Raw genomic sequence first — 13578 nt, forward strand, 5'->3', positions numbered from 1 at the left:
ACTGGTTTTTGTTTAGTTTTTAACCATAGGTTTTCGTTGGATATCTGGACCGGCCAAAATATTTTTAATATGTTTCCCAAACATCTATTAATAAAAACTTGTAGTTGATTGATAATAGTTTTAGTTAAGGAATACACTTACTAATGCCATTTATAACATAGAAGAACTATTTCTTATTGAACAACATGGTGGTGGTCATATTTAATTTTTTTTTTCTTGTTTCGTCTTGTTATAATAAACTCCCATTTTTTTTACGAAAAAATTGGTGCTTTTATTTTTTGTAGAATCTAAAAAATTGCCAAATTAATGGCCATTTAAAACTGAGAACTTATTTTAGAATAACATTATATTTTATGTTTAATGCTAGAAAGAGTTTTTGATTTTATTTACCCTTATTTGAATAGAAGAGTTACATATATTCAAAAGAAAAAAAAGTTCTTTAAATCAGACACCGCTACTTTTATGGATACTCTTATTATTTTCATTTCTTAAAATTAAGTACCAAATGCACCAACTTGTAAACATAATACAGAAAATTAGAATGGATATTTTAATAATATAAAAGCACTGTACAGGAACAGTACTACTTCCAGAACAGAGTAAAGTAATAAAGGTTGCACCTGTATACAAATATGAAATATGAAAGCATCAAATTCTCGTATCAGTTGTATGAAAGAAAATTTACTGATCGAAACCCTGCAGTATTTAATATTCGAGGGAAGTTATTATATTCTTAATTAATGCTCTACTCGGCATTAAATTTAAAATAATTCTAAGATATATTTTCAGTGTACAAACTTCTATCATAATAGTAGTTAAAGAGTAAGTATATTTTGAACTTTGATTAAGCGTGCCTTATACTCTTCACCTGATGATACAAAGCCAACAACAGTGATAATTCAGTACAATCCATAAGAAAATTCTACTCAATTTTAAAGATATCAAGAAGTTCGAAGATCGAAAGAGAAAAGACATAGATAAAAAAAAACTTTTTAATTAAAGGTTTTCGTAGTTGATTTACTTATAGAGAATTTTGTATCATTCCTGTCAGTTGTAAGGTACAGAAAGATAGAGATTTGTTGATCTTATAACACAAGGATGCTGGATTGGGGCTCAGTCTGTAGTTGTAGTTTCCACTGGAACGGAAGACGTATCCTCACCCAACACCTTGCATAGTTCCTGAAATCAAAATGAAAATTTCATATACTACCTTTGAATGGCGCCATACCCTAATACTCAAACATTGTTGCCAAATCTATGGATTTCCATGGTTGATTTATGATATTTTATATATATATATATATATATATATATATATATATATATATATATATATACACACACACACAGTGAAACCTGTTCAAATCGGAACCTGAATAATCCGGAATCCTGTCTATTTCGGAACAATTTATTGGTCCCGGCGAAATTTGTATGTTTTATGTGTAATTTTTCCTGAATAAAACGGAAACTGTCCAACGCGGAAAAGGAAACTGTCTGCTACTGTTCAAAACGGAAACAATATTTTGGACACATATTATATTTTGTAACTATATTTTGAAACAGCGTGTAATTTCAAGGAATATACGAAATATGTAGGTCACTAAGATAAAAACAAGTTTTTTTTGCAAAATTCTAGAGGGTACGAGGGTGTGTTGGCCTGTCAGTCATAAATTTTATTACCCTGTTGACTAGGCAGACGAGTCCCTTCAAAGATTTTCAATGCTTCACACCCATATGCTGTCGTAGCTAAACAGAGCGCAATTGTAGTGATTTCCAGATAAAAAAAAAAGTTGCATAAAATGTGGCATTAACATTGAAGTAAAAGTTATCGAGATAAAGGAAAATTAGAAATAAAGTCTATGTGAATTAATATTGAAGTACAGTTGTGGAAAACTCAAGTGTGACACTTTAAAAAATAAAGATCATAATGAGTGAGTGGCGTGAGGCCAATATTGGTGACACAAAAGGAACCAGAAAGCAACTGTTTATGTGAAAATAAATGAACTGTTGTGGGAGTAGGTTCTTCATGACCTTTCAAAGAACAAGCCAATTTCTGGATCTGTTCTGCAAAGCAAGCTATTGAACTGGGAAAGAAATTAAATAAACCAGAATTCAAGGCTTCTAGTCCAATTAATTAATAATGTGCAGTGATATGCAGTACAGTATTAAAGTATAGTGTTAGATATTAAATAGAATGAGATTAGTAAATTTAGTAATGTTTAGTGACTAATGAGTGAGTTACGATAATATTTCTACAGAAAATGAGATTTTAATCAAGATGATTCACCAACGTAATAAGCGACAGATAGCTGATTTAATGTGATGAGTGTTAAATGGAATATTTTGTACTTCTTGCAGTTTGCGGCATGCCATTTTGTTTTTCATGTATATGAATGACAAAATATTCCATTTTAATGTCACACCTGAATAATACGGAAACCTGTCCACAACGGAAAAAAAATTAGGACCATGTCACTTCCGTCTTAAACAGGTTTCACTGTATATATATAGTCCTGAATCAGTAATTGTTCATTATGGACAAATGATTAAACCATGGCAAGTGAAACAAAATTACATATAGAAAATTTGTAAACAATGCCATTTTTGTTCAACACGAAATTCACATGGTCTCACAGCTCACAGAAGGGAAAGTTGATGTTACAGTTATTTGGCTGAAGTGCATCAATATAAATGAAAGAGTAATATACATAACACAAATAAATTGTAAAATACATTTAGGAAACTGAATGTATGAGCGCAGCCCAGAAAGTAAGTTTTCCTTGTGCCATTTGCAGAAAGAAAATACAATTTCATGGAAAGATTAATTGGAAACAGATACAGCAATTGTTAAGTTATTTTTAAACTTATTACCCACCGGAACTGAGTCAATTGTCATAATGTGGGATCAACTTTTGTATTCCTGTGTCATATAAGTCTGCAGCCTGGGATTGGAACCAGTGTGTGACAGCCATCTGCACCTCTCTGTTGATCCCATGGTATGACAAATGTCTCATTTCTGGTGGAAAATATGTTGAAAAATAGCTAAAAAATTACTGTATCTGTTCTAATAAATCTTTCCATGAAATTGTTTTTCTTTCTGTAAACGGCCCAGGGAAACTTACTTTCTGGACGTGCCTCGTAAAAGTAGCCTAATCCTCTCAGATGACGAAAATGAGATAATAGTGTCTTCTGTTGTTAATATTTGTAAACTACTTACAAGAGAACTGCTAATGAGCTCTTGTTGAAACCTTCTCTCAAAAAGTGCGAACACGGATAAGACTTCTACAGTAGATAGAAATCATTTATAAAGAATTAGTTGGGGATTCTATACAGAATGGGCACATAATATTTTTGGATGGAAAAATTGCCTAGAAGGCATGATTTTTTAATAGTATGATGTTTAAAATACCAGGGTTTGTGAAATATAAAGATTTTTTTTTATTTACTAGAATAGTTCAAAAACAGTAAAAATTGACGATGCAAATATAAACTTTATATCACTTAACTAACCCACTCTAACCATGTCAGAGTTCTCGACCTCCTGTCAGCTATTCTCTCATCGAACCCACTTAAAATTTGTCATAGTCCTCAGCTTCCTGCCACTTAGCTATCCCCTTACCTCATCCACTCTAACCTTGTCACAGTCCTCGGATCCCGTTAATTAGTTATCAGCACCTGTGTCTACGTTGTGCAGAATAGTATCCAATTAGTTCACTATATTCAATGTACGTTTGCAAAAATAAAGCATCAATATCGAAAAACTGAGTAGCTCCCAGCCATGAGTAGATAATGCTCACTTAGGTGGTGAAGTGCAATGAGTGCACATGACATTGTAGGTATTCATGGAGGGCAACTCAAATAGTCTCTCTAAATACATGCCGTTGTTTCTTAATGCAATATTCCAATTAAGTTTCCATGCCATTACAATTAGCATGCACAGTTTGAGTGGAGGTTTCGACATGACATCATTAATAGTTCCCTGTTAGTAGAATAGAAATTTACTGAAAAAAAAAATGTTTTTGAGAGTTACAGAACATTTTATTTCTGTCCTTATCCTTAAAATGACAAAGTACTATGCAACCACAGTCTAAGACATTGTTGCCAATTAGCAGTTTTATATTTTGTCATGTATTCAAAGAAACAAAATGAATGTTAGTATTATCAGTATGTATGATATAAAGATATGGGGGGGATGTACTAATATGAAACCAAATAAATGAAAAATTTAAAAGAACTTCTCAAATATGTATCACCTAACTACCATGCTTTATAAAGGTGAAGGATGAATATGACTGCACTAAAATTCCTGATCATATTTAAGCATTCTTTTATTTAACATATTACATTTATAATCTGTGTGATGTTCACTGCATTCCTGAAAACTAAATACCACTCATCTTTGTCCCTATGTTGCTAAACAACGTAATGCTCACAAGTTACTTAACAAAATCTATGTATTATTATCCATAAATGTTCCAGTTTGAACTACAAAATTTGTTTTCTAGTACAATGCCAAGAAGAATCATCGATAGTGATAAGCTGCAATAGTGGTCTAACCTATTAAATAACCTGCCGAAGTGTAAAATTTATTGAATTTGGTCATTTTCCTCATTCAGAAGTGTTTATAATTATAATTTGTGAACATTACTACATTCAGATAAGTACCTGTAAGAAATTATCAATGACCTGCCAAAGTGTAAAATTTATTGAATTTGGTCACTTTCCTTGTTCAGAAGTAGTTTATAATTATAATTTGTGAAACATTACTAGGGTTCAGATAAGTACCTGTAAAAATAAAAAAATAAAAAATTGATTAAGAAATGAAAGAACTCACTAGTATGAACTTCTTAATACACTAACTCAATTCTTCGAAACGAAGATTAGAACAATGTTATCTTGAAATTTTGTTTTGAATTTTCTCCAAAATTGTGTTGAAAGTATGGCTTATATAATTCCTCTAATGACTGTAGTTTGTTATTTAAGAAGAACCTAAGGTTGATGATAAAAAGGTTAAGTATTATAAAAAGTAGTTTCTAAAGTAATTAATGCTTTCCAGCAAAAAATCATCTGTGGCCATGCTTAATTGCATACTGGGTAATTAAATACTGTCAACAGTTAGAAATTAAAAGCACTAGTATGAATGTGAACTATCATGGGTAGGAGGGGTGTTATGCCGCAATTAATTGTAGGAAAATCTGACTTCCTATCACAAATTAGTGTTAATATCTGCTTCAATGGAAGTTTTGCTCCAACACAAAAAAAAAAAAAAATCGAAACCAAAACAGAGAAGGAGCTTGGGTGCTGTAAAATGTCACTGAATACAAACAAATGGGTTATTCAGAGTGAAATGAGCTGTGGTAGAGAAAAGTGCATTGCACAATGGACATTGTACGTGTGCTGGAACAAGATCTATACACTGATGATCATAGGTAAATTATTTCAACCAAGTCACTAAAATTCATTACTTCAGCCATATTAATTTACATGGGTTACCAAAACTTTTTCTTGAATAGTTACAGAAGCTTATACATGCTGTATTTTCTCGAATACTCCACGCATTTTTTTTTTCCGAAATATACAAGTAAAAATATGGGTGCATAGCTTATTCGAAATGAAGTTGGCAACATTGCCCAATTTTCCTTCCACACAACTCCTAAGGTGGTGACACATCCCATTATCTTCCCCTGCCAGTATTCAGTAGTTAACATTGTTGAATGGCATTTGGAATAGCATACATGTGTCAGAATCAGGTTCAAATATGATAAGTGTATAGTTTGTGCATCTTATATTTTCATGGATCCATGATGCATGGGCACACATGAAAGTGTAGCATCTCCAATCAGCTGGACGGAACAGAGGGCGATTGTTAAGGAGAAGTGAGAGTGAAGACGAGTGTTCAAGCAATGACGATGGTGATAACAAAAACAGCGCAGAACGAAGACGTTAATAGTGATAGGAGCTATTCATTATAACAAACTACGTAGTATCATACAAAATAAAGGTAGGTGATTTACTAATGCGTGACATTATTGTTGCAGGATATCATGTAATGGCTGATTAAGCAAGACAACTGACATGCATATATTGTGTACCCATAGGATGGGTTTTAAATGTTTCCTGTTTCAGGATAAACTTTATTCTTAACTGGACTGTATTTGTGTTTAATTTATTTAATTGTTTTTAATTGGTCGTGAATACATTTGGTGAAATTTTTTTGGCGCCTTTCAAAATTGGGAAGTGTGCTTATTCGAGGGTGCAGGGTATTTGAGAAAATACAGTAAGTATACTATATTCTCATATTAATTTAACCGCTGCTTTATACTGTCATATTCATTTTTCGATTGGCAGTATACAGACATCATATTTAGAAGATGAAAAACCGTCTCAAGTCAGAAGTTCACCAACTAATCAATAACCAAAACTTTTTATTGAACAGAATGGTGTAATTAATGAGAAAATCGATGAGTTCACATTGATACCAGCCTAAAATTGCAAACATTATTACATCTCATAGAGGATACATAATTATAAAAAAATAAAATATTAGAGTAAAAAATTAAAGTTTGAATGAAAGAGTATTGAACATATTGAGTAGCTCCAGTAACCTCAGTTGTTGAAGCATGCACAAGGTTATTCCTCATGTCATGTGACAAGAGAATGGAATCTCAACTACTGTATCTACTATTTGTCTATGTACTGTGAAGAACTAACTGAGCAGTATGAGGAGAAGTTTCAACATCTGGTCATTAACAGTTCCCTTGGAAGTCTGTTCAGGCTCATAAATGTTCTACTGTGTAAAGTTATAAAAACATTACTGAAGCTTTCCCGGCAACGAGATAACTCAAAATTTTCTCGGGCTTCCAGCCAGGTCATAAGTTGGTGATCCACTGACATTTCGAGGATGTTCATCTTCCTCATCTTCAGGGTTAAGTGATAACTAAGGGTACCCAGCTCCTTAATTTATAGTCTCAGAGGGAGTAGTCAGCCGAGGAGCTGTGCACTGATTGGCTCTTATTAGTGCAGACCGGGACATGAACACGGCCGATGTGTCGTCTTGTTTTGTGCTGTTCAGCTGATTGACTGCAGGTCTCACGATGGACTCGGCAGACAAGTTCTTATGTGTCCTCTGCTGATGACGGCCCGTCATCTGGGAGTTGAGAAATTTAATAGCCGGTGCCCACGCAATGCTTAGTTGGAGACCCGAGTCCCGATTCAGGTTACCGCGTTCTGCTGCTATGGCCAGGATTTCCTTTACTCTTCTATCCCAGTAGCCCGAACACTTCGCCAGGACCTCGGTGTTATTAAAATTAGCCCTATGGGTTTTTTCAATACAGTGTTCAGCCAATCCGGATTTTTCGGGCTGCATTAATCTGATGCTTCTTTGATGTTCCGAAAGATGCGTAGTTATTGTGCGTCCCATCTGTCCAATGTAAGCAGCCTCACATTCACACGGAATGCAGCAGATCCCTGGTACTCTGAGGCCTAGATCGTCTTTTACTGATCTGACCTTGTTCCTAATTTTTGGCGGAGGTTTGTGGATTGTTTTTATTCCATGCTTGTAGAGCAGTCTGCTTATCTTTCCCGACAACTTCCCTGTGAATGGTAGACAGGCTATGGCTGGTTTTTCCGCTTCTTGTGAGTCCGTGATGGGCTGCTGCTGCTTCTTCTTGTGTCTTGCTCTATTCAAAGAGGCCATAATGTCTTTAGCTAAATATCCATTCTGCTGGAGGGTGAGTTTCAAGTGTTGAAATTCGGTGTCCAATTGCTCCGGGTCTGATATAGAGACTGCTCTATGGGCCAGTGTGTTTAGTATACCCATCCACTGAGGTTTGTGATGGAAACTATTCGCATTCAGATACAAGTTGGTGGGTGTGGGTTTACAGTATACCGCATGGCCAAGAGATCTGTTGTTATTTCTGGAGATAAGGATGTCCAGAAATGGGAGTTTACAGTCCGTTTCAACCTCCATAGTGAAATGGATCTGGGGTTGTAAACTGTTTATATGCCTGAGAAAATCTGGTAATGTGTCTTGTCCATGAGGCCCATTTCACATGAGTTATATAAGTGAGGTTTTCCCTTTCTTAGGAGACCCTAGCTCTTTATGGAACACAGCAGGTTCATTCATTCATATCCCAGATGTACGAAACCATGACATTACTGGGTAAAATACATACTATGGAACAAACAGAATCGAAAGCTGAATCATTAAATACTGCACTTCTCAGAAAAGAGAAAACTCTGACTGGCTACACAAAAATCCCCACAAAAGTGGTTGCATATGCAATAAGAACAATGAAATTGCGATTTTATGTTATATTACTCCCCTCGCAATAAATCAGGTAGTCCCAGCAAGCTATTCAAAATGCTTCAAAATACCTCTTATGAAATGACATTATGTGAAGCATCATTCAGAGTTGACATTAAGAAATAAAACATTTCGGAAATTTTGTTAATAATTTAAAATTAAAAACAAAGAAATACATTAGAATTAAAAAAAAATATTACATAAAAAATACGCACGATCCTATGAAGGAATCACTTCAATAGAATGAATACTATTCAAACAGCAAATTCTCCCATTACCTGAAGTTACAGTAGCAGTGGTAGTGGTAGTGGTTTTGGTAGTGGAGACTGAAAATGATGATTATAGAAACAACACGAATGAAGATAACAATGTATGGATAACAGTACTACGCATTAATTTAGAAACACAGAAAGTTCTTTGACATGGTTTTGATGTAGAACATGTCACACAAGTTAAGAGGATGCGATGACATTTTTTTTTTCCCCCCCTCTTCTTCGTGTCCTCAGTCTGTCAGCAACTGAGTGTTAGCTGTTATCTCTTATACCTTCACTCCCAAGATGTACACAAAAGAAAATATAGCAAATAAAGTACATAAGGGAATATAAAATACAGTCACACAGATGTTTGAGAAACTTCAGTATATTCTAATGTTGTTACAATATTTTCAACTAATTACTAATTAAATTAAGGAATGTTGGTTTGTAATAAGAAGTCAGGGGTAGCGACACAGTGCAGATTATCCCTTTGTGTATGTTGTAGTCAAAGACGTTGTAGTTATATATCTAGACAGACAATGACCATTGGTGTTGTGTACAAATTTGAAACCTCTCGTGCAGGTATGCGCGACACTATGTTATGGAAGCACAATTTATTGTTTCTATAAAGCATATGGAGTTTAGAAAATACCATTGGGTATATAGACGTTTTCTTAGCGGACATTCCCCTTCACTGTAATATAACTGAACTTATTTACGTATTTTCTAACGTACAATAAGTAAATCTGAATACTGTAACTAAGCATTGCTTCAAATATAAATGTTTATACTGCTCATAAATATACTTATTAGTTTATTTATATTTCCAATGACTGAATACATGGAACATTTTTATTTATGTTATTTTATATACGTTAGCAAATACGTAAATACTTATTTAAGTTACATTGCAAAGAGGGAGATGTCCGCAAAAAGATGCCTATATACCCAGTGATATTTTCCAAACACCTAATGCATTGTAATAATAATCCTCAGTGTTTTGAGAATCAGATGCGATAGACTCTTTAGAACTCTCAACTGCAGATATTCATTACAGTTCCCTTATTCTTACACCATTCTCAATGACAGAATATTATGAAAATGTGATTATATGCATTGCTGGCTTTGTTGTTAACACTAGGAGGGCCAGAGTTACTGCCTACCTACAAGGACTGCACCTGTCATTTTGACGGGTGCAGGTTTATTAGGTTTTCTTTCCAAATATTTAACACTTTTGAACAGCAATGTTTGTTTAGATCATTTTTTAGTATTTTCACGGAATATGTATCATTTATCTCTAGGATATGAGATTCTTTCAACTTTAATAACTATTGAGTTCATCTTAAGAAATCTAAGTATAAATGAAGGGAATAATTTTCACATTTAAACACTATGCGTTACACTGTAAACAAGAATAAAAGTATTGGTATCAACAAAACACACAAAAATTGGAATCCTTTCATGATTTCAAAGCCACAGACTGCATCAAAACACCTTACAGGTACACTCGAAACTTGCTAAACACGGTCCACATACGTACTTGAAGCACACTGCACACTGATTTTTACTTCCATTCTTCTTTCTACATCCTCCAATCTGACATGTCTTGCAAACGCTGCTCTTCTGAGGAATTCTTTCAGGAAGAGGGTCTGATGGTCTAGTGGTTACATATCTAACTGCTAGTTCTTCTCCCAATTTGAAAATGAACTGGCACCAAGAAACTTTGTCACCCATTACCTTCTTGCATAGAATCCATATTTTGATTGTGGCAAGGTCTAGCACAGTGAAATTTTAATATTGCTGCTGTGATAATTCGAATTGAATAACTTACTATTTGCAAAAAAATATCGTGCTGTAAATAACAAGAATAAGAACAAGAATAATAAATAATTAAAGGAATAATAATAATAATAATAATAATAATAACAACAAATACCTAATAATAAATTATGTAGCCTACCTCCTGTAGATGAAGTATTAGCTGACTGTTTTGGTTGCTCGTTATCTTGCCTCACATTATGCGACAAATCAGCATCTGAAAAGTCACTAATTTCATCTCTACTCAGAACATAATCTGAGTCCTTATCAGCGTGGTCGTACAGACCAGATCACGGGGATCTTCACCTTCTGATTCGTTACCAGACATATTCATCAAATAGGCTAGTCAATTTCTTATTTTGTCAAATAACGTTTGTCTCCAGAGGCTGTCATTGTGAAAATGAATTTTTGCCGAAAAACACAGCGCACACGTGTCAAATCAACACACTCAGAAAGTAATATTTTATTTTTAGATACCGACAAAGGACCTGCCAAAGACACATAAATCCTCGTAGAGGTCGAAATGAACTCTAAACCTTGCTGCAACAATATAAATTTGAAAGACTTTTGGTGTGTAGGCATGGCCATTCTGAAACTTGGCACTCGTCAAAATGATGAGCGATGGTGTCTCTAGTAGTAATTGCTTGTAACATCCTTCGGAAAGATCATAAAAGTCCAATATTTTCAGGAATTATACATCATAAAGATAAAATAAAAGTCGTAAATCATGAGAGTCATAGGATGAAAAGCTTTCAACTACTAATTATTTAAACCTGCGGTACCCGACAGAATGATGGGTCCGGTCCTCCTAGTGTTAAATCATTAAGAAAATATGGTGTAATAAATCTGAAGACCCAATTTATTTTTTTAACGGAAGAATAATGGGAGTCTTGTCATACCATCATCTAAGAATGTAGAAATATGTCGTTAAAGTGAAAGAGCGATTATACAGATGTTGATAGAGAATAATAGCATATTACCACCCAAGGGTCTCTCTTACATCATGCGAAAAATAATGTAATCTAACAGTAGAACACTTATACCAGGACGAATAGAAGAAATAGTGTACACACTCTGTGAGTTTACACGGATCCGCCGCAACACGGCACTGTTACTGCTATGAGCGTGACTATGAAGGAGTTCACAGTACGGTACTTGTTACGCTGAATGTAGTCCTTTTTAAAAGCAAATTTCTTCCATTTAACCCGGCTATTTATAACTTAAGAAATACCTTTACAGTCCCTTATTCATAATTAATAGTCATCTATCAGGCAATACTATTATGACTGTTTGTAACAGAAAATACAATGGGATCTGATACATTGTGAAAGCAATTATAAGTTCAGTATTTAAATAATCTTTTCGTAATAAGTTGCAAATTCAGGGAGAGAAAAAACCTACAAACTGTTAGTAAATAGAGTTGAATTATATTTTACGTGTCTATAAATGAATTAAATTACTCACCATGATTAGTTGCCTGCTACCTTTGAGAGTTTGAGAGATGAATAATTGACGGATTTACGAGCTTGTAAAAATCTTCGGATTTACTTTGTCCTGAAGAAGAATCGGCACTTTAAGTAGTGGTAGACTAATTTAGGAATAATATCCATGATGTGTTCTCTGCAACAACCTGCTCCCGAAGACTGGATTGAAAGAGCGTCAATGGTGGTAAGATAGAAGGTGTCATCCCACACTGCACTTGCTGAGCTAATCTTTTCTTTAATTTTAATTTCTGTTTGAATAAGTACGTCATACACAGCTTGGGAAGGATGGGTTAAAAAACTGTCGTTCCTACCTGATCGGTAGCCTTTGATTTGGATGAGAGCTGCACAATGTTTAGACCTATTACATTCCTGTCAAAGGGCACAGAAGGTACACTTAGAGGAATGATTTACGACATAACCGGCCACATGATACACTAAACATCTGTCAATCAACGCAGCAGGAGTGGTATTTACCAACTCGGGCACAGCACTTTCACAGTCTTGACCATGTATTTTTTCATGAATAACATTTTTTTTTTTATTTTATATAAGTTTCTACAGTCTCCTTATTTGTCTTGTTGCGTAATTTCACAATTCGCGCTAATTTTCGCAATTTGGTTCACAAACGATGTAAGTACTTCATCATTACTATTCGTTTCAGAGTTTCCAGCAATGTTAAAGATCTACTTCGTAGTAAATACATATGGGTGAAATCTATCATCGAAGGATGATCATCTGAACTGAGTGAAGACAAAATTCCGAAGTGATGTTCCCCAAGGGGTATTGGGCGAGTTTCCCTGTTAGGATATATTTGTATCCTTTGCTCCAGAGCCATTTGCTCATTTCTAAGGTACTTTGCAGGGTTACTATTAAACGTTGTATTTTTATTTTATTGGGTTATTTTACGACGCTGTATCAACATCTAGGTTATTTAGCGTCTGAATGATATGAAGGTGATAATGCCGGTGAAATGAGTCCGGGGTCCAGCACCGAAAGTTACCCAGCATTTGCTCGTATTGGGTTGAGGGAAAACCCCGGAAAAAACCTCAACCAGGTAACTTGCCCCGACCGGGATTCGAACCCGGGCCACCTGGTTTCGCAGCCAGACGCGCTGACCGTTACTCCACAGGTGTGGACTAAACGTTGTAGCAGATGCAAATGTGTTGGTTGTAGTTGTGAGACACTGAAGAAAATCAGTAAGAAATTTGTGATCATAAGAGTCTTTATAAAGAGCCTTAGCAGAAATGTGTGAATTTAATGCGATGGCAATACAGTTTGTAAATTCTTCAGTGCCCTCATTGCCTTCGAAACCCGATGATCCTACTTCCCGATAAAATTTGTGGCCTTTGGCGACACTGTTGCTGAAGAGTTGGAATGCGAGTCTGGCATCCATTCTCTTAAAGGACGAAAGATCTAAATGAGCTCTTGTCAACTTGGGACAAACCCAAAGACCTGCACATCCAGATAAGTCTTCCTTAAAAAGTCTCCTATAAAAACTAAAATTGATATTTTTCTCCTTGCAAGAGAGTTCGATTTTATCTTTGAAATAAATACTTATGCATTGCAGTATGTGCACAAAATCTGAGAATGCCCGTATGTTTCTTTTTTTCGTCGAACGGATTAGGAATAGAGTATTATGCTGGAATTTTTTTACATTGATTTCTAAGACTTCCAGGCCTTTCTATATGTTTGACTGCCATCATAAGTGAAACCGACT

At 34.8% G+C, this 13578-nt stretch overlaps 1 protein-coding gene across 1 annotated transcript in view; it reads right to left on the reverse strand.

Moving 5' to 3' along the window:
• Nucleotides 1-290: 290 nt before the first annotated feature.
• Abcd1 (ATP binding cassette subfamily D) overlaps nucleotides 291-13578 on the reverse strand; it is a 397244-nt gene continuing 383956 nt past the window's right edge. Inside the window, exon 11 of the mRNA XM_069838061.1 lies at nucleotides 291-1179. Within this exon, the coding sequence (XP_069694162.1) occupies nucleotides 1114-1179 (66 nt within the window). The 3' untranslated portion in view covers nucleotides 291-1113. The remainder of the gene's footprint in view (nucleotides 1180-13578) is intronic.

This window comes from Periplaneta americana, chromosome 10 (genome assembly GCF_040183065.1).
Source record: "Periplaneta americana isolate PAMFEO1 chromosome 10, P.americana_PAMFEO1_priV1, whole genome shotgun sequence".
NCBI classification, from domain to species: Eukaryota; Metazoa; Arthropoda; class Insecta; order Blattodea; family Blattidae; genus Periplaneta; species Periplaneta americana.